The sequence below is a fragment of the Epinephelus lanceolatus genome, chromosome 5 (assembly GCF_041903045.1).
Source record: "Epinephelus lanceolatus isolate andai-2023 chromosome 5, ASM4190304v1, whole genome shotgun sequence".
Classification (NCBI taxonomy): domain Eukaryota; kingdom Metazoa; phylum Chordata; class Actinopteri; order Perciformes; family Serranidae; genus Epinephelus; species Epinephelus lanceolatus.
The window spans coordinates 43,288,861-43,310,963 of NC_135738.1; the positions used below are offsets into that span (position 1 = coordinate 43,288,861).

At 41.5% G+C, this 22,103-nt stretch overlaps 1 protein-coding gene across 2 annotated transcripts in view; it reads right to left on the reverse strand.

The window, feature by feature from the left end:
• Positions 1–22,103, reverse strand: part of galnt18a (UDP-N-acetyl-alpha-D-galactosamine:polypeptide N-acetylgalactosaminyltransferase 18a) — a 303,599-nt gene that overhangs the window by 49,794 nt on the left and 231,702 nt on the right. For both annotated transcript variants that reach the window (XM_033635588.2, XM_078168258.1), the window contains exon 9: positions 9,305–9,400. In XM_033635588.2, coding sequence (XP_033491479.2) covers positions 9,305–9,400 — 96 coding nt within the window. The remainder of the gene's footprint in view (positions 1–9,304; positions 9,401–22,103) is intronic.

Here is a 22,103-nt window from a genome sequence, read left to right on the forward strand (position 1 = left end):
GTGCGCTCGACTATGGAAGCCCGAATGACTGTGGACATTCCTCGCGGAGTCCGTTCTGCTTATAGTATGCCCAAGTCTGTTTGGGCCTTAATGTTCCTACAGTAGCCCAGAATGGACAAACCAACCTGGCTCTAGACAAGGCCATTTGCACATTTGCGTCAGCAATGGTGCTTAGCAGCCCCTCTTTAATGAGAGTGTAGGAGAACACTGTTTTTTAAAACATGAAACTGGGTATTTACCCATTTAAATCACTGAGTCTATTTGTTTTGAAGAGGAAGAGACATCTGCTTGTAATTTGGCTCCTGGTAAAAACCTCCTGAATGTCTGGATCTTAAGTTATCAGATGGGGGGCTGTTCGACCCTTTGCGACGCAACATAGGAGAAACACTGATTTGTAATGTGAAACTACTTTGTTCAGTGTTTTTACCAATTTTAATCACCTGTTCCGTTTGTTTTGGAAAGGAAGAGATGTCTGCGGATATTTCTACTCACAGTTAAAACCTCCTGAACAATGAACAATGGAGGAATTCTAACATGGAGAAATTTTAGCTGGTTGCAATCTGCAATCCTCACCGCTATATGCCACCAAATCTCCTTAAATCTTACACACTGTTCCATGAGGACACAGTCACCCAGATTTCAATGAATAAGCACCATATAGGCCAGATGAATAAACTGCAAATAGAGTTGCATCATTCTTCATCCCAGAAGGCAGGAATAAAATGGGCCCTCAGGCCTCACTGTGGGCAGTGCCCACAATCTGCTCTGCCACATACTGAATACATTTACCTGCAATCTGTCTGTCCTATCCACATTTTCACAAGTGTGAAAACTTTCACAAAGTGTCTCAAGCTTTACGCCCAGGTTAAGCAAAACAGCAGCACACTCAGAATGAAACTTCTTATTGTGAATAGAATAAGTTTAAGACCCTTCACTGTGGCCTTGCCTATGTCAATTTCATGTTTAAATAAATAAATTAAGACAGTGAGGGAGATAATAATGTACTAATACAACTCAATTTCTTTATCAGCACCTGCTGATTGTGCTGTCTCCAGGAGAGAGGAAATTTGGAAGGCAAAAAGACAGGAGAGACAGAGAGAAACGCCAGCACAGCTTTTTCAGCAGCTGATGCTGGATTGCTGAGTATGACCCAGATAGAGTTGGATGTTTCTGCTGTCAAGGCGCCGGTCAAAGCTATTAACTTTACCGACAATGGAGGCGAGGCTTGGAGTGTCCTTAGAAAGCTCTTGTAAATGCGGGGCTGGGAATGGAGTGCAATCTAGCTGTAATCATGCAAGCTTCTTAATGGCAGCCGGGATATAATGCAGACAGTGAAACATGAATTCTTAATTTTGTCAAGCTACAGAGCATTTCAAAGTGGTGAAAAGTGGAAATACATAGTCACACTCCCTTGGTGTCTAAAGTGGTTTTCAGTGCCTCCATTAAAGGGGCAATAAGTGCAGCCTCCACTGCCCCTTAGACTTAAATGGCTTTAAAGCTGCAGAAGGTGGATAGAGTTGTTGACTGGCCTCAGTGACTCCAGGGTTACTTTCTCTGATATTTCAGCTGTGAAGGCTGAAGAGTTTAGCTCCACAAGAAAAACAGCACATGACAAAGCAGCATTATTATAGCATAGTAATATATTACCAGCTAGCATTTCCTTCTAGATCTCTGCTCTAATTAGCCAGCATACTCATTATGGAAATGTGACTTTTTCTTTTATGTAAATTACAGGCCCCCATAGCTCAACATTACTGATGCCAATATATGCAGAGAGTCACTATAATTTCTCAAAACTACTTCACTTTATCACTTTAACTAACCATAAACAGTGCAATTTCCTCTTGACTTGGGAATGTTTTAAGCTCCACAAACCAATATTCTTACATAAAATAAAGGTCTGAATGACTATTCATAATCCAAGTCTTTGGGCCGGAGCTGTCCGAGGTTCAGTCCCGGCACATAGGCTCTACCTGGGCAGCCTGCCCAGGTAGATCAAATCCAAATTTCAATTTTCACAGCTGGCTGATGGCCAGCAGCAGCAATGGGTCTAAGAGCTCGTTTATGCTCGACGTTAGATATGTATATGGAGACAGACGGAGCCTTCTGACCATAATCTGCATTCCTGTCATCCGCATTTGTGCACGTTTCTGAGAGCTTACAGATACAGATGAAACAGAGTAGCACCACCGGAGATCATGGGGACAGTATAGCGTAGTTCAAGCAAGATATGACCGTAGGAGACAATGAAGACATTTAAATAATGGCAGAATGGAACAATCGGTATCGTAATATACGTGAGAATAGTGAAAAGAATTCTCCGTCCACTTATTGGGTTGTATATAATGGCTGCACAGACCGCTAGCGTCTACAACACTGCCTCCATTTAAAGGTGCATTAATATGACCTCCTCCGCTGTCACTTTGTTTGTTGTTGTGTGAAACTTTTTACTCTGCCCTCTAGTGCCATCTATTAGCTGCCATTAATGCCATCATAAAGGATGCGTGCAAGTATGACAGCAGAGACCTTTACAATGTTTGAAATGGATGGATCTACTTTCATTTGCAATAATACAAAGTTTGCTGGCAGGGGAGTCGGGACGATCTGGATCAGACCCCCAGAGGCTGAATTCGAGTTGCTACAGCTCCACTCTGTGAGCTGCCTCCTGCTCTCCTCAAGGCCAAAATATACTGCCACCAAATGGCATGCATTATCACAGCTGCCCCAGATATTTTCTGACAACCCTCACACCGCGGTGGCTGAATTCACAAGGAGGGGCAAATAATTCTGAATTTGTTGTAATCAGTGATTCACCAAATTTATACGTTTCCCCTAATTCAACAACTTACAAAACTCAGTAATTCTTTAAGATAGTCTGGTATTTTCTCCTCAGGTGACAAAGGAGTATATTGAGGCTCGACTTATCTTTAGATTGTGGCCCAACCTCATTGAAACAACAGCACAGTAATGATAAGCCTAGAGAGAACCACTCATATGGATAGATTTCTTCTTAAGTGACACTAATCATCAGATGGTCCTGCCTGTGATGCAGACTCTAACTGATCTTGTTCTTAATAAAAGATTTTTGAATGCAATTGTTCCCTGCCTTCCACTTCCACAGTTCCTTCCAATGAACTTACATTTACAACATTTGGACAAAGGAAGAAGAGCCAGGATCAGAGGGAGATACATTTGATTTCTAACCCATGTTCTTTTATACCAGCTGATAATGTTTATGTGGTTCCTTGTATAAATTTAAAAAACAGAAATGATTTTACATCATAGCCTACCATTAATGTCAGGCCTATTGGCCGAATCTTCACTTGCAGGTTTATGCAAGACACTGTCCAGAGGAACACCCTCTGTTGCTCTGAAAGTGCAACATTATCTATTATGGCGTGTATTCTGCTGTCCGTCTCCATGGTGGAGACTTCCCCTTGAACCCCTCATGTTGCAGGCATCGATCGCCTTGCTGTGGTGAAATGTTTTTTTAAGTCATTTTCATATTGAACCGTTCCTTCTTTATTTCAGTGACAAGTGACTTGGCAATAACAGCACTCATTATTTTTCCCCATTCCTTGGCTTTAGCAGCTCCCCTAATTCCACAGCTAACATGGGCCTTGTTTTTTATCAAGTATTCTCACATTTTACTTATTTATGTCTTGCTGAGATCTGGTAACATGGTGACATCAACCTAAAGTAATCCGATAGGGCAGGAAGAATGAGTGGTCTGATGATGACAAAAGTTATAAACAAGCTGTATGTATGTATGTACAAATGGACGGACCGGCAGATGGAAAACCCCAAAAGCATAATGCCTCCTGCCACTGCTATCACCAGCTCGGGGGTATAAAAAGCATATAAATACAGCTTGTTCATCAAAAGTACTTGCCGAGGGAGTATCCCCCAGACCCTTTTACAGAGGTTCAGGCTAAACCCTCAATGTCCCCAAATCCTAGAAATGCATCCCTCACCATACTCCAGTTTAAACAAAGTGTAAAACTATACAGTTGCTTGTTTTGATAAAGTCAAGGAGAATCTTACTATATAATGACGAAAACTCTGTCTGTGGGTGTGTCTGTTCCACGTTTTTCTCCTCACTGACTTGGTCAATCCATGTGAAATTTGGCACGGTGGTAGAGGGTCATGGGAGGATGCGAATGAAGCAATATTACATCAATTGGCCAAAGGGGGCGCTATAGCAACCGACTGAACTTGCAAACTTTGAATGGGCATATCTCATGCCCCGTATGTCGTAGAGACATGAAACTTTGCACAGAGATGCCTCTCCTCATGAGGAACAAATTTGCCTCAAGAACCCATAACTTCCAGTTATACAGATTTTCCGCCATTTTGAATTTTTTGAAACACTTAAAATCGATCTCTTCCTAGGAAGTTTGAGCGATCTGCATGAAACTCGATGAACATAATCTAGGGACCAATATCTAAAGTTCCCTCTTGGCAAAAGTTGGAAAACTTACTAAAACTGAGCTTCTATAAGACAATGAATATTGCAGAGGGCGTGGCTCATCACATAAAGGTGTATAAATTCAGACAAAACTGAAGTTATTGTTCTTGGCCCCAAACAACTCAGAGACTCTTTATCTGATGACACAGTTTCTCTAGATGGCATTGCTCTGGCCTCTACCACTACCGTAAGAAACCTCGGAGTAATATTTGATCAAGATTTGTCTTTTAATTCTCATTTAAAACAAACCTCACGGACTGCATTTTTTCATCTGCGTAATATTGCGAAAATTAGGCCTATCCTGACCCGAAAAGATGCAGAAAAATTGGTCCACGCTTTTGTTACCTCAAGGCTGGATTACTGTAACTCTCTATTATCAGGTAGCTCTAGTAAGTCCTTAAAAACTCTCCAGCTAATTCAGAATGCAGCAGCACGTGTACTAACAGGAACTAAGAAACGTGATCATATTTCTCCTGTTTTAGCTTCTCTGCACTGGCTCCCTGTAAAATCCAGAATTGAATTTAAAATCCTACTGTTAACTTATAAAGCTCTAAATGGTCAAGCTCCGTCATATCTTAGAGAGCTCATAGTGCCATATTATCCCACCAGAACACTGCGCTCTGAGAACGCAGGGTTACTCGTGGTCCCTAAAGTCTCCAAAAGCAGATCAGGAGCTAGAGCCTTCAGCTATCAGGCTCCTCTCCTGTGGAATCATCTTCCTGTTACGGTCCGGGAGGCAGACACCGTCTCCACATTTAAGACTAGACTTAAGACTTTCCTCTTTGATAAAGCTTATAGTTAGGGCTGGCTCAGGCTTGCCCTGTACCAGCCCCTAGTTAGGCTGACTTAGGCCTAGTCTGCCGGAGGACCCCCTATAATACACCGGGCTCCCTCTCTCTCCCTCTCTCTCTCGCTCTCTCTCTCTCTCTCATCCTATTACTGCATCTTGCTAACTCGGCCATTCTGGATGTCACTAACTCGGCTTCTTCTCCAGAGCCTTTGTGCTCCACTGTCTCTCAGATTAACTCATATCGCAGCGGTGCCTGGACAGCGTGACGTGTGTGGTTGTGCTGCTGCCGTGGTCCTGCCAGATGCCTCCTGCTGCTGCTGCCATCATTAGTCATTAGTCATACTTCTACTGTTATTATACACATATGACTATTGTCACACAAGTATACTGTCAGATATTAATACATACTTTCAACATATTGTACCACAGTAGCCAGAACTATAACTATAATATTATTACTTTCATTAATGTTGTTGTAAGCTACTGTCATTACCTGCATCTCTCTCTCTCTCTCTCTTTCTCTCTCTCTCTCTCTCTCTCTCTCTCTCTCTCTGTCTCATTGTGTCATATGGATTACTGTTAATTTATTATGCTGATCTGTTCTGTACGACATCTATTGCTCGTCTGTCCGTCCTGGAAGAGGGATCCCTCCTCAGTTGCTCTTCCTGAGGTTTCTACCATTTTTTTTTCCCCGTTAAAGGGTTTTTTTTGGGGAGTTTTTCCTTATCCGCTGCGAGGGTCATAAGGACAGAGGGATGTCGTATGCTGTAAAGCCCTGTGAGGCAAATTGTGATTTGTGATATTGGGCTTTATAAATAAAATTGATTGATTGATTGATTGATGATTGATATAACATCTCAAGGGTTTCACCGATCACCACGCAACTTTGTAGGTATATGACCACACATAATCTGAGGGGACCCCTCCATTATTGACCCCATCAAACAAAATGGGGGCGCTAGAGAGCTAATTTCTTATTTAGGCCTAACCGCCATGTCGATTTTTACTAAACTTGGCAGATGTGTAGAACAGGACGCCTCAAGGTGACTGGAGAAATTTAACTCTAATTGGCAACTGGGTGGCGCTATAACAACAGAAAAATGCTTAAAAATGGCTAAAATGCGACCAATCGCTGTGGCTCCCCCTGTGGCCAAATGTTGTTTTTTTTCCTTTTTCTAATTTTTGGTATGACTAAGTCATGATATGGTATGCTGTACATAATCATGGAAACTATCAGTGTGTCATTCTGTCAGTCAGTCACTCTGTCTGTCCCACGGTTTTCTACTCACTGATGTGGTCAATCTACAGTACAGGCCAAAAGTTTGGACACACCTTCTCATTCAATGCGTGTTCTTTATTTTCATGACTATTTACATTGTAGATTCTCACTGAAGGCATCAAAACTATGAATGAACACATGTGGAGTTATGTACTTAACAAAAAAAGGTGAAATAACTGAAAACATGTTTTATATTCTAGTTTCTTCAAAATAGCCACCCTTTGCTCTGATTACTGCTTTGCACACTCTTGGCATTCTCTCCATGAGCTTCAAGAGGTAGTCACCTGAAATGGTTTTCCAACAGTCTTGAAGGAGTTCCCAGAGGTGTTTAGCACTTGTTGGCTTCTTTGCCTTCACTCTGCGGTCCAGCTCACCCCAAACCATCTCCATTGGGTTCAGGTCCGGTGACTGTGGAGGCCAGGTCATCTGCCGCAGCACTCCATCACTCTCCTTCTTGGTCAAATAGCCCTTACACAGCCTGGAGGTGTGTTTGGGGTCATTGTCCTGTTGAAAAATAAATGATCGTCCAACTAAACACAAACCGGATGGGATGGCACGTTGCTGCAGGATGCTGTGGTAGCCATGCTGGTTCAGTGTGCCTTCAATTTTGAATAAATCCCCAACAGTGTCACCAGCAAAACACCCCCACACCATCACACCTCCTCCTCCATGCTTCACAGTGGGAACCAGGCATGTGGAATCCATCCGTTCACCTTTTCTGCATCTCACAAAGACACAGCGGTTGGAACCAAAGATCTCAAATTTGGACTCATCAGACCAAAGCACAGATTTCCACTGGTCTAATGTCCATTCCTTGTGTTTCTTGGCCCAAACAAATCTCTTCTGCTTGTTGCCTCTCCTTAGCAGTGGTTTCCTAGCAGCTATTTGACCATGAAGGCCTGATTGGCGCAGTCTCCTCTTAACAGTTGTTCTAGAGATGGGTCTGCTGCTAGAACTCTGTGTGGCATTCATCTGGTCTCTGATCTGAGCTGCTGTTAACTTGCCATTTCTGAGGCTGGTGACTCGGATGAACTTATCCTCAGAAGCAGAGGTGACTCTTGGTCTTCCTTTCCTGGGTCGGTCCTCATGTGTGCCAGTTTGGTTGTAGCGCTTGATGGTTTTTGTGACTCCACTTGGGGACACATTTAAAGTTTTTGCAATTTTCCGGACTGACTGACCTTCATTTCTTAAAGTAATGATGGCCACTCGTTTTTCTTTAGATAGCTGATTGGTTCTTGCCATAATATGAATTTTAACAGTTGTCCAATAGGGCTGTCGGCTGTGTATTAACCTGACTTCTGCACAACACAACTGATGGTCCCAACCCCATTGATAAAGCAAGAAATTCCACTAATTAACCCTGATAAGGCACACCTGTGAAGTGGAAACCATTTCAGGTGACTACCTCTTGAAGCTCATGGAGAGAATGCCAAGAGTGTGCAAAGCAGTAATCAGAGCAAAGGGTGGCTATTTTGAAGAAACTAGAATATAAAACATGTTTTCAGTTATTTCACCTTTTTTTGTTAAGTACATAACTCCACATGTGTTCATTCATAGTTTTGATGCCTTCAGTGAGAATCTACAATGTAAATAGTCATGAAAATAAAGAAAACGCATTGAATGAGAAGGTGTGTCCAAACTTTTGGCCTGTACTGTATATGAAACTGCACATAGGCATTGAGGATTGGCATAGGTAGAGCTTTAGCTTGTCAAAGCATTTTAGCACCTTTATTTAATTGTTTTGGTGTTGATGGCCCACAACGCTGCTCTTATCAACATCGTTTCCAGGGACCAGCAGGCTGTTTTCAGAAAAAAGCTCTTATAAACCAACTGTACCCTACCTGCCCAATACATAACAACATTCAGAATAAGTTATATTAGCAAGTAGTGGAGCATTTCACAGCTTAAGTGCCAAATATTTCCCTCAGGCATTTATAGAGACCAAAACAGATCTCAAAGTTGAGTTACTGTCAGACTGTCATTCATCAGGTAGACACAGACAGAACTCTAAATGAACATAAATGTTGCTGAGTTTCCACTGTATACATAATTTGGCTCATTATTATTCATAAAAAACTTTTCAGTTATAATATATCAATGAGATGTTTCATAACAATGGAAATAGGTTGATTTTAATTTTAATTTAATTTAATTTTATATACTTTATTAATCCCTCTGAGGGGAAATTCAATTTTTTCACTCCGTTGTCATTAACACACATGCACAAACAGGACCTATACATGCACAAAGTGGAGAGATGTCAAAGTGAGGGGGCTGCCTTGGTCAGGCGCCCCGAGCAGTTAGGGGGTTCGGTGCCTTGCTCAAGGGCACCCCGGCAGTGCCCAGGAGGTGAACTGGCACCTCTCCAGCCACCAGTCCACGCTCCGCATTTGGTCCGGACGGGGACTTGAACCGGCCCAGTTCCCAACCCAAGTCCCTATGGACTGAGCTGAGCTACTGCCGCCCCTGTTATTTCATGCATAACTGTTTAAAACTAGGACAACAAACTGTATGTATTCTTACACAGCCTTTCTGTTTTGTAGAGAATAAAGAGATATCATTCACCCATCTCTGCTACTGCAACTACTTATGCAACTTTATGCAATGGTTACTCTTTTTTAAATCATTCATTTAAAAATAACAGTGAAGTAGTCCAATTATCTACTGCTGACAACCTCTCCTAAGATCCCTCTGTGCTATTAGATATTTTTTCATGTATTTGAAGAGACTGGATAGAATAGAAAGAATAGAATGAGAGCCCACTGACCTGCGGTGTCATACCATGACAGAGGTACATGATGGGAACATTGTCAGTGTCAGGTCCTTGGTCCAAACACAGGTTGTCTCTCAGACTGTTTTTCAACTGGAAAAAGAAGAGAGATTAAACAAAGTGAGGGGAGGCCGGGTGAAAATGAAAAATTGATATATCCTATATATCTCTAATTATGATGAAACTCTAAACAGATGGGATTTAACAAGCGCACATATGACTTATGACAGTAGAATGCAAAAGAAAACCCCTCTCCCCTACACACATTTAGTCATAAAATTTGCGGCACTATTAAACAAATCACTCTCCTTGACTAACGCAATTTCAGGCTGTCAGTGCTCGACAGCCTGTGATTTCATCACAAAAACATTGGGAAGAAAAAAAAAAAAGCAGCTCATCTCCTTTGAAAGGCCTTCATATAAACCACCATGATGTCACCAATTAGTTTGTCTCCTGTTTTTAAGGCCTCAAGTTCATCATTTCAGTGGTCATTTTTTGGAGCCAGAAGTTATTTGGATGAGAGACTGGAGCTGGAGAAATGAGGGGTGGGTCTGAGTCACTGTGGTGACACCTCACAGACAGCCTGTCACTTAAATGACCAAGCCCTTGATTATGCATAATTTTAAGATTTAAAATATTGTAAACAGGTGAGTGATATAAAAATTGACCCCCTGTACAGTTGTCATGATTGTAGAAATTAGCGAGAGAGACCAAAACTGTTTTTTTTGTACCAGGCTGTAAACATGTTTATTTCTGCTGTAAGGTTGGCCATTTTAACATGGGGGTCTATGGGGACTGACTCGCTCCTGGAGCCAGCCTCAAGTGGACATTTGAGGAGCTGCAGTCTTGGCACTTACATCTACAGACTAGTCTGAGTGGGCAGAAGTTTGCTGCAGAGATCAGCCTCTCATTGGGCGGAATGAGCCACCCGCTGAAGTCCCGCCCTACCACCTCCGGTTGTGTAGCAGTTTTCAACCATTTTCAACACGTCCTTTACTAACTTTTGCGGTGTTTGATCTTGCGGGGATGTAGCCATTTTTCTGCCATGGTCCTGTAGGTGTAATATATCCTGTAGGTGATATTTTTGTGGGCGTGTTACACCAAAACCTGTTTCCCCCTGGCAATATTTTTGCAAGCGCACCGTTGCTGTGGCACCGCCCAGAACGATTGTGATTGGTTGAAAGAAGTACAAGCAGCTGGGGTGTTTTTTTCTCCAATCTCACAGTGAGAGTCAGCCCAGCCAGACCTTTCTTTTCTTGAGAAAGGTCTGGTGAGCGAGACTATCTACAGACTAATAGCAACTACTCTTCAGATTGCTTTGAAGGAATAATTGAATATCTGTGCAAGAATACACATTTGTTTTTTTGTCTGAGAGAGGAATGAAAAGATCAATATCAGTCTGATGTCTGTACACTGAGTTGGGAGTTAAAGTAAGAAAGTAATGAGCCACTTACACTGGATGCAGAGTTGAACAGCTATGCTAGATGCTAAAATCATACCTACCATCAATTGTAAAGCGGTGTGAGTTTTCCATCTTTTTGTTTAACCCATACATAAACAATGTAGAAAAAATAATTTTAGGGTTACTTAAAGAATTATTCACCTCTGAGGCCTTTATACATTGTGGGTGTTTGTTTGGTGAAATTTTATTCACACATCAAGAACTTGATGTGCGAAGCAATGGCATTTCTTTCCAGAACAAGGTTTTTCGGAGCTTTTGCTGTAGGGAATAAAGACATCAACTATTCATGTTAGATGTATTGTGGAACTCTATGACAATGGCGCACCTGTTGCAACTGTTGTAAATTTGCATTGCTGCCAGTATGAATATGAAATATTCACAAGTGAGTATTTCGCATTTTCGTGTCGTTTAGTGGTCATGTTCCCATCATGTAAAGGCCTTTAGAGGTGTTAGAAGATCTTTTTGTCTCCCTCGGACAGAGCCAGATCGTTTTTCCAACCGACTTTAGATAAAACCACACCCACTTCTGCATGATGAAAACAGACTGCCAGATGTCAAGGCCCGATGACTGGCTAGTGCTGTGGCATACAGGAAATAGGGTGCTGGCTCAAAGAGGCGTCTTATAACTGGACGCCCTATGAAACGGCATAGCTTCAGCTAGTCCATGGGTTTGAACACTACTTTTTACAAAAAACACTAAAGAACTCTGCCCCTTCTCGTCCCTTCCTTGGAGGCAGAATGTTGGCTTTCAATGCCCCTCTACCTCCTTTATTCATCTATGTGTCTTGTTTACCTTGTGAGAATCTGGTTTTAGTAATTAACAGTCATTGGCTGAATTTATGTTGGTACAGCCATTACAGGGAGATTTTTCAACCAGCTCTCTCATCGCAGTGTGGGCAATGTGTGCAGTATGTGCAGATAAATGGTGTTTGTCTTCACCCCTGTTCCATGAGCACCCAGTACTCCCACAAACAGATGCATGCTGCAATGACACAGAGCTGGTTGAAAATCTGCAAAAGTTTCCCTTTAACTATCCATATCACTATTTTCCAAGCAACTATTGTAATATTTTGCAGGGATGAACCTTCAGTGGCTGGACTGTCCCCTGACTCCCCACCGGAACAGCAAACTTTCCTGCTTTGCAGTCTCTGAGCAGCAGTGAGAGGCGGAGGACTGCTGGGTACATCTTCAGGTGCCCTATCTAACTAGTAGCAGTGTCTTTTAGTGGCACTGGCTAGCAGAAGGCTGGCAGCCAATTACTGGGCCTTGATGTTTGACAGCCTGCTTTCGTCATGTGGAAGTGGGTGTGGTGTCATCTAAAGTGGGTCGGACAAACAATAAATGCCACCAGGCTAGCTCTCCCCCCGCTTCTAGCTTTTTGCCAAGCTAGGCTGAGCACAGTTAGACTCCAGCCCCATAATCACCACAATGACACAAGACTGATATAATTTTTCTCATCTCAGCCCTGAAGCATATTTCAGAAATATCTAAATATTCCTACATATGTATCCGGTTTCAGTTCTAAATGTGATTTTAAAGTTTCAAAACTTCATATATATGTAGAAGGCAACTAAGTTTGCCTTTCTCTTTCCCCCTGCCCCCCCCCCCCCCTGTCTTTCTCTCTGTCTCTGCATTATTAATTATTCCATTATGACTGAGTGGTGCACTACACGGCTCTAGTTGTGTGGCTAAAGTGAAGACAAATGGAACCACTGCAGGCTAATTACTGCCTGCCAGGAGAAAGTCATGACAACACTTTGCACTAACCTTCAGCTGTTTTGGGAGCTGCAGAGTAATATTTCAAAAAGGAAAAGCATCTGTACTTTTTGGATGGCATGTTACTCCTTTAATTTGGCTACATTCCACAGAGAATTAATGGCTAATTGTACAATACCCTATATGTTAATTAACACAGGACAATCAATTTTCTCCAGTTTGTCCTTGTTCCTTCAGACATTAGTATAAAGGGTCATGTAAGTGTATTCTAAAGGAAATTTCAGGTTTATTTCAACTTTACGATTTTGGTTCTTTTTGTATTGTTAGGTTAAAAAAACAGCTTGGAGAACCCTTCACCCTAATAAAAAAATAAAAAATATTTATCTGAGAAAAGAACATAAAAACAATCTGATCTGGGAACTCTGTGGCTCTTTTGAAAATCACTGCAATTTTCTTCTAGACACTCTTTTAGGCCAAGTCTGAAATTCAAAATCAAACAAAGTCATTTCTGGTTTGGAACAGTGGTCAGAGTTGGCCTGGATTACATTTGTGGTGTTTGAATGACTTCAGCTGTAATGTTTTCAATGTGACCAACTCGGTTATTGCTAGTTATTTCAAATGTTTGATCTGAACTTACAAGTTCATTTACTTGGCTGTGTTGTAGTAGAGCAAAGGTTTATCTCTGACATTTATGCCACATTTCCACTGCATGGATTGGCCCAACTCGACTCACTTTTGGCACCAGGTACTTTTCTCTGTTCGTTTTCCACTGCTGATAACACTCCATCAGTGAAGGTGGGATTCTTGGCTAATTGCTAAAGCAAAGCTGTGTGAAACTGCCATGACATCATCATCAACAGGACATCATTTTCAGCATGACACTTGCTGAATCATTTCAATGTCAAGCACACAGAGAAACACCTGCTTTTTGTAAATTGTACAGTGAAGCATATGACGTAGTTCTGTGGGCTGCCATTTTTTGAAAAAAATCTGGGTCAACTGAATAAAAACAAATAATCAGTAGTCTGCAGTGTTGTAACTCCACTTTCTACAACACGCCTGGATAGGGATGGGAATTGATAGAATTTTATTGATATCAATGCCATTATCGATTCTGCTTATCGATCCGATTCTTTATCGATTCCCTCATCGATTCCTCCTGTGAATTTTCTGTGTAGAAAAAATATCAAGTTTCAATTTTTATTGAGTTTCTATTCTAAACAAGAGATAAGTGCTTGTGTAAGTAAACAAATATGAAATTGGTCACTGGATCCTAGATCTCTGGACATATAAAAAAAATAAAAATAAATTAAAATCTTTGTCCTACATGGTCACTGGATCCTAGATCTCTGTTGAGGCATTTTGCCCGTGGACGTGGAGCTGGGGGAGTGACACTGCAGGCAGCAGAAATACTCAGTCCACCGCTATTGTCTAAAATGGAACAAATGAAAAAATATTTGTACAGCATTTGTTTTCATCTACGTCAGTTAAGTTACAGAATCTTCCACTGAATGTGTAGTGCTATCGATAACAAGATAGAGGACATCACTGGCACTGCTCTGCTCTGCTGAGACTTTGCTGCAGCTGCACTCATTGACCGGAGATTGTCAAACACATGGCACTCTTGATATTTAATGCCATGCGACGACAAATGCTTCAGCATGTTGGTGGTGTTTCCGCCCTTGCATGTAATTATGGTGCTGCATAAATTGCACGTTAGAGTCTTTTTTGGTTAAGTGAAGCCACGCTTTCGACCACTTCTGTCTGTCCGCCATTACGTCTTCTTTGTTGTTGAACGTGCTGCTGACTGACGAGCGTGACGTGCATCATCTACGTAAAAATTCGGCGTAATGAAAATAATCGATAAGGGAATCGTTAAGCATAAAGGCTAATGATGTCGATGAATTGAACCAGTTGGAACCGGTTCTTAACAGGAACCGGTTCTCAATTCCCATCCCTACGCCTGGAACTTCCAGCGAAATGGTACCAAACTAGAAATCCCGCCCCGTGGCACCAGTCAAGTTGCACTTACATTTTACATCCATGTCACATGCTCACCCCTGTAGCACAGTTTCAATATTAGTGTCATCAATTTACAGTAGTATATGACCAAATGTCTCCCCTTCTGTTCCTGAGATATAACGTTGAATAATTGTATTATAATTGAATTTTTTGCAGAACATTATGATGTCACAGTGAAGTTGACCTTTGATTTTTTTTTTTTTATACATTTGTGTGAAATGAATCATAATCAGCGTATGAATTCTTGAGCTACGTCCAGCAAGATGTTTTATGAGGGTACAGTGACCCTGACCTTTGACCTTAAAGCACCAAATTCTTATCAGTTCATAGTTGAGTCCAAGTGGATGTTTGTATCAAATTTGAGGAAATTCCCTCCAGGCATTCTTGAGATATTGCGTTCATGAGAATGGAACAGACTGATGGTCGACGGAAACATAATGCCTCTGGCCACGGCTATCACTGACGCAGAGGCATAAAAAGTACCAGGTACTATCACAACTTTTGCTCATGGAAAACCAAAAAAGAGGGAGTTTAGTTAAGTAAAGCCGTGCCATACTATGCTATGCAAACGCAGCATTAGAAGGTTGTGTGGAAATGAGAACCCAGTGCACAAAATATTTACATATGTAGGTCCTTAAGGTGGCCATAATCAATACCATTCAGAGACAAAGAATCGTAATACTACTTCTGCGTGAAAGGTGTAATTTGTAATGTTGACCCCCACAGAGAATTACCCTCTGACTTTGCAGTTTTTTTCAGTCTGACAGAATTTTATATTGTCTTTCCTTTACTGTCCATCACTGTACTGTGTTGGTTCACTCTGTGTGGTGTCCAGACCCAGAAGGCAGCTGTTTGTAGCAAAAAAAAAAAGCTCTAAAAGCCCAATGTATGCTACCTGGCCAGCACCATAAGAAAAACAGCCAAATTTAGCAACTATCTGGTGACAATAGTTGAGCATTTAGCAGTGAAAGAGTCAGATGTTTGCCTTGGTGGAGCTGGTGGAGGCCAAAAACAGAGCTGAAAGGAGGAGGTTAAATATAATTTACATTCACCAGGTGGCAGAAACATGACTCCAAAGGTGTTTACAGACCTGACAGTTCTAAGGACTACTACCTGAGAGGAACTGCCCACTGGGGAGCTCCCCTGAGAGCTACATACCTTCAAGGACATTTTTTCTGTTTGCCTTCACACCACCAATAAGAACATACTGTAAGCTAGTCAGCAGTTGGTATAGCAACACCTCTTTCATTGTTAAGAGTCAAAATCGCGTTGTATTTCCACCAGTGAACATGCTTAGTAAAATCTGGACTTCACCGTCAGTTCATTTGTTTGTGTTTTCTACTATTTTTTTGTTACAAGCTGTTGTTGGTGTTTTGTGTTGTCTGTTGTTAACACGTCTAACGATTTTAAAAATGGTGGTTGCCAGTGCTGCACTGGCTGCGTCTGACCAACGCACACTTATTTCTTGACCAGTCATCAAACACTTACATCATTCATGGTTCCACTTATGCTGGGAAAGTACCTACTCTGAAATAGGAGCTAAAAAAAGCGCTTAAAACAACATTTTAAGAATGATTGTTCCTAGTTCTTGTGGTGTGGACACAGGCAATGTACAGTTTGCATACAGTCTCTTTCAAAATAAACGCGCTACATCGGTACAACACTGCAAATTATTTTTTTTCTTCAACAACAAATGCACATGGTTAGGTTTAGGCAACAAAAGCACGTAGTTGGGTTTGGGAAAAAGAACAGAGTTTGGCTTTACAATCATACGGAAAGCGAACACTAGCCTCTCGAGTGAATGTCAGTGGTTGTTGGACCCATCCACCAATGCTCCCACCTGCCCTACATGAACTTTTGTCCCCTTAACTTACATTGTTGTCCCACTGCATTTCCCACTGACGCTGCCAGGTGCCATTACACAATAACAACGATCGGTCGCACATCTTGTTGACGAGGATGTTTTTTTCTTGCGGGTGTCTGATGCCGGAAGTCACTGCCCAAGCACCTGTATTTGACAACTTCGGAGTAAGACCGGGGTTGTCTACTGTGTGTGTAAAAGCAAATGTTTGCTAACACTAATTTATAAAGTGCTGATGTCAGTGTTGTGTTTAATGTCTTTCTGCCACTTCCACTTGGCTAAAAAATATGACAGGTTTAATTTTTACCACCAACTACAGGCCACACAAAATACAAAATGACTTTAATACAAGCAAAAGTAATCCATTAAACATTACCAAGTTTCTCTTAATTACAGTTTTCAAGTTATTCCAATCAAGTCAGGAGGTTTGTTCTGTACCTGAAAAAAAATGATGCTTAGCCACTAGGATACAAAAGAACTCTAAAATAAGCTGACAGACAAGCTGCTGTCAGTTACTGCTTGCATTACCAAAAAGTTGCCTACCGAAGCATCCTTCCAACAGCAATGTTATCATTCCACTGGAGTCATATTTCTAGCCACTTGATTGATGTTAGCCCAATGCTCTCGGGCATTTTTTGCCCTCTTTTTGTCTTCAGTCATGAGAATGATGTTCATTGGCTTTGTGTGTGTGTGCTGTGTGGTGCTGGGGGCCAGAGTACAGTAGGTTTATCAGAGCTTTTCCAGAAAACAGCTGTTGTCCTGCTGCTGGAAACAAGGTGATGATAGCCGTAACAGTAATACCAAACCTTATGTGCTGTAAAACCAAAACCATGAAATAAAAGAGGCTAAAAAAGTTTGGTAGAGCTTCAGAGGTGGGTAATAATTATCTGTGGATTTGTCACTGCTGGGGACCCCTGATCAATTCATTTTTCTTAGTGTTAAGGTGAAAATAATCACTAATGCATTATTAATAAAAGCTCCAGCAATAGTGTTAAGAAGATTGGTGTTATTTCAGTGAAAGCACTTACTTGAATGCACATTCAGAAAGACTGAATGTGCCTTTGAAATGTTCAGGATCTGTTGCTGTAGAGTCTCACGTTTTGCACCTTTACTTCCAAACCATTGTAAATATTCTGTGGTGGCCACCTTAAGTCTGCCATTCAAGTGACCTTTAAAAGAGCTGGTTTGAATAGAAATGCCTGTTTTTCTATTCAACCTCTGTGTGTGGAGCCTGGGCCTCCCTTACCATTCCTCATAAACAACAGCAAACATACAAACATTAATTTTCAAAGATGAATGAAAAGGCTTATTGGCTGCTTCTCCGCTGGGTCCAGACTCATACTAAACTGAGTCCCAAATGTGAAATATTCAAAGTTTATGATGAGTGAACAGGAGGGGGAAAAGACTGTTGAATACTTGGTCTCATCAAAGTTGTCCCACTGTCCCTGTTTAGATAGATGGCTGACTACATCTCTCCCTCAGTTCACCTGCTGCATCCCTCCACCTCTACACGCTCCTCTGCAGTCACATCACATACACTCCTGTGGGGGCTTCTGCACTGTTCCTGATCCACTATTGAGGGCCGACCTGAGCTTTCTATTTCACAATATCTCAAGTTGCTGTCACACTTATTACAGTGGTTCAATAATCTGATACTTTATTGATCGCCAGGGGGAATTTTTCTTTTCTTCTTGCCCCATTTCACAGAGAGGGTCAGGCTCAGCTACACAGCAGCAGTCCTGGAGCTGGTGGGGGTTTAGTATCTTGCTCAAGGGCACAACAGCAAGGTGAGAGCTTGTCAAAACAAAAGCTCGAAGTCTGGTCCTTCAGTTAAAGGACACTCTGGGCAGCCCTGCTGTCCAAAAACATCCAGAGCTCTGACTACCGTTGCATCCCTGTCTCCTGGAAATTATGCTGATCTTCTTTTGCTCTTTCTCACTTTGAGGGACAGGTAACAATTGCTTGGATTATATTCAGTGATGACTCAATGAGTTATATATATATATATATATATATATATATATATATATATATATATATATATACATACAGTACAGGCCAAAAGTTTGGACACACCTTCTCATTCAATGCGTTTTCTTTATTTTCATGACTATTTACATTGTAGATTCTCACTGAAGGCATCAAAACTATGAATGAACACATGTGGAGTTATGTACTTAACAAAAAAAAGGTGAAATAACTGAAAACATGTTTTATATTCTAGTTTCATCAAAATAGCCACCCTTTGCTCTGATTACTGCTTTGCACACTCTTGGCATTCTCTCCATGAGCTTCAAGAGGTAGTCACCTGAAATGGTTTTCCAACAGTCTTGAAGGAGTTCCCAGAGGTGTTTAGCACTTGTTGGCCCCTTTGCCTTCACTCTGCGGTCCAGCTCACCCCAAACCATCTCCATTGGGTTCAGGTCCGGTGACTGTGGAGGCCAGGTCATCTGCCGCAGCACTCCATCACTCTCCTTCTTGGTCAAATAGCCCTTACACAGCCTGGAGGTGTGTTTGGGGTCATTGTCCTGTTGAAAAATAAATGACCGTCCAACTAAACGCAAACCGGATGGGATGGCATGTTGCTGCAGGATGCTGTGGTAGCCATGCTGGTTCAGTGTGCCTTCAATTTTGAATAAATCCCCAACAGTGTCACCAGCAAAACACCCCCACACCATCACACCTCCTCCTCCATGCTTCACAGTGGGAACCAGGCATGTGGAATCCATCCGTTCACCTTTTCTGCGTCTCACAAAGACACGGCGGTTGGAACCAAAGATCTCAAATTTGGACTCATCAGACCAAAGCACAGATTTCCACTGGTCTAATGTCCATTCCTTGTGTTTCTTGGCCCAAACAAATCTCTTCTGCTTGTTGCCTCTCCTTAGCAGTGGTTTCCTAGCAGCTATTTGACCATGAAGGCCTGATTGGCGCAGTCTCCTCTTAACAGTTGTTCTAGAGATGAGTCTGCTGCTAGAACTCTGTGTGGCATTCATCTGGTCTCTGATCTGAGCTGCTGTTAACTTGCCATTTCTGAGGCTGGTGACTCGGATGAACTTATCCTCAGAAGCAGAGGTGACTCTTGGTCTTCCTTTCCTGGGTCGGTCCTCATGTGTGCCAGTTTCGTTGTAGCGCTTGATGGTTTTTGCGACTCCACTTGGGGACACATTTAAAGTTTTTGCAATTTTCCGGACTGACTGACCTTCATTTCTTAAAGTAATGATGGCCACTCGTTTTTCTTTAGTTAGCTGATTGGTTCTTGCCATAATATGAATTTTAACAGTTGTCCAATAGGGCTGTCGGCTGTGTATTAACCTGACTTCTGCACAACACAACTGATGGTCCCAACCCCATTGATAAAGCAAGAAATTCCACTAATTAACCCTGATAAGGCACACCTGTGAAGTGGAAACCATTTCAGGTGACTACCTCTTGAAGCTCATGGAGAGAATGCCAAGAGTGTGCAAAGCAGTAATCAGAGCAAAGGGTGGCTATTTTGAAGAAACTAGAATATAAAACATGTTTTCAGTTATTTCACCTTTTTTTGTTAAGTACATAACTCCACATGTGTTCATTCATAGTTTTGATGCCTTCAGTGAGAATCTACAATGTAAATAGTCATGAAAATAAAGAAAACGCACTGAATGAGAAGGTGTGTCCAAACTTTTGGCCTGTACTGTATATATATATATAAATACATATATATATATATGTATGTATGTATGTATGTATGTATGTATATATTGTACATTATTTTCACCACAAATTGGTGCAGATTGATTAACCACATTGCAGGAAATTAAGTGATGTCTGCTCAAAGAGGAGTGCCAGAACCCCTCTTGAGTATGTGTCTCCTCAAATGTTGAAAGAAACCTACACCTGTGTATCACATAATACATATATATGACTTATATTTGCCGGTCTGAGCCAAAATGCCTGGCCAACTTTTTGTCCCAGTACACCTCTGCACCAACCTGATGTCAAACTGGTGAAACAAGTTCAGGTCACTGTGAATGTCTTCTGTTGAAAACAGCTTGACAAATATTAGTATAAACCCCTTCTTGGTCAATATTTAGACAGTGTGAGGCAGTGCATTCCTCCAGCCTTTTGTTTCATGTTAAATTAGAGATGAGTGTGTAAACAACATCCACAGATGGTGTCACACTAGAATACTTGTACACTCTCCAACTGCTATCTCCTGTGAGAGTTTGTTTTTGTCAAATATGTAAACTTCATATCGAAATCTCTCAGATGTCACTGTGGCAACGCTTTCATCTAACGCATTCAAAGCCGAGCCCCCGCACATGCTCAGTAGTGTCAACAAATAACTGAATCCAGCTTGCACTGTGATTGAAGTGTTTATTGAACAACAAACACAAGAGGTGACACGGAAGCTGTTTTCAGAGCTCGAGACTCAGCTGCTGCTACTAATGTCTGAAACATGCTCCTCCTCCTCCCCCCACCCCCCCCATCAATTCATAACATCTTTTTCCTCTTCAGTGACACACTTGAAGTCATACAGAGTCAATAAAGCTGAAAGAATAAGACCTCTTCAGCCTGAAGGAAATAGGTTGTGTGGTGATTACTTTCAGCATGCACTCAGGCTAGCAGAAGACAGATGACTCAAACTATTTCTGTACTCGTGTTGTAAGTTTAAAAGGTTAAAATGAGACTGCAATCAAAAACCAGAATCAAAAAATGAAATTAATAAATGATTAGTACTTGGACTCAGCTGAGGACTACTCATTTTTCTTCCTCTATCAGCAGGGGCAGTTAGGGCGGTGGGATAATTCTGCTCAGCTTTCAACAGATTACTGTCATTTTTCAATTATGCAAAGTCCTCCCACAGACGTTAGCTGAAGAGAGGAATAGCCATGCAGAAATTAAGTGGCGAAAAAAGGTTCACCCTTTCAATACCCCGCTGCTGTCATCTGAAGTGAGCTCTCAGAGCAGAGAAGCATATATGACGTGTTGTGCATGCAATTAGACTCAGCGTTAATGGAAAAGTTTTACAGCTTGAAATACTTGGAAAAGTAAGGTTTTAATGGAAATGTGTAGTCATGATGAGGGGTGCTATTTCAGAGCTATTTTGGTGCTTATCACGTTACCATAACTGAGCAATTTTCGTATGATTTCTGTTATGTCTGAAGATGTTCAGTATTGTGTTCCTGTGCCTTTAAGTTTTCACTGCACTGTGTACAGTGTGCCGTAAAGTGTGAGATGTCCTGAGTTCAGTAAAGGCGCATAGACGAAGCTAGACGGAGTGGTTTTTTGTCTCCATCCAAACACAATAATTTCTATAGAATATTTTTGACACACAGACTCAGTGGGAATTCCCATTGGAAGCAAGACGTAAGCTGCATGTTAATGCCCTGTCATCCAATCTACACTGACTCCATTTTACGTAAAACGGCAGCTCTTGGGGAGCTGACTGACAGTGCTAATCTGACGTTTCTATGGGAAGAAATCAACAATATTTGTATGTATTGATTTATTTATTTTATTTCCCCGCCCATTGTAGTGAGTAATGGGAATATATCCCTTTAACATTTGGCTCAACAGTTTAGGAGAGCACATTTTGAGTCACTATAGCTTAATGAAAAATGTGTTGAACTTAACTCAACCTGACTGAGCTATCGCGACCATTTGGTTTCGGTATGTTATGCTAGAAACTAGAATTCATTACTTTATTCTGTTAGACATTTGTGCGAAGTTTTGTCACAAAATTAGCATAT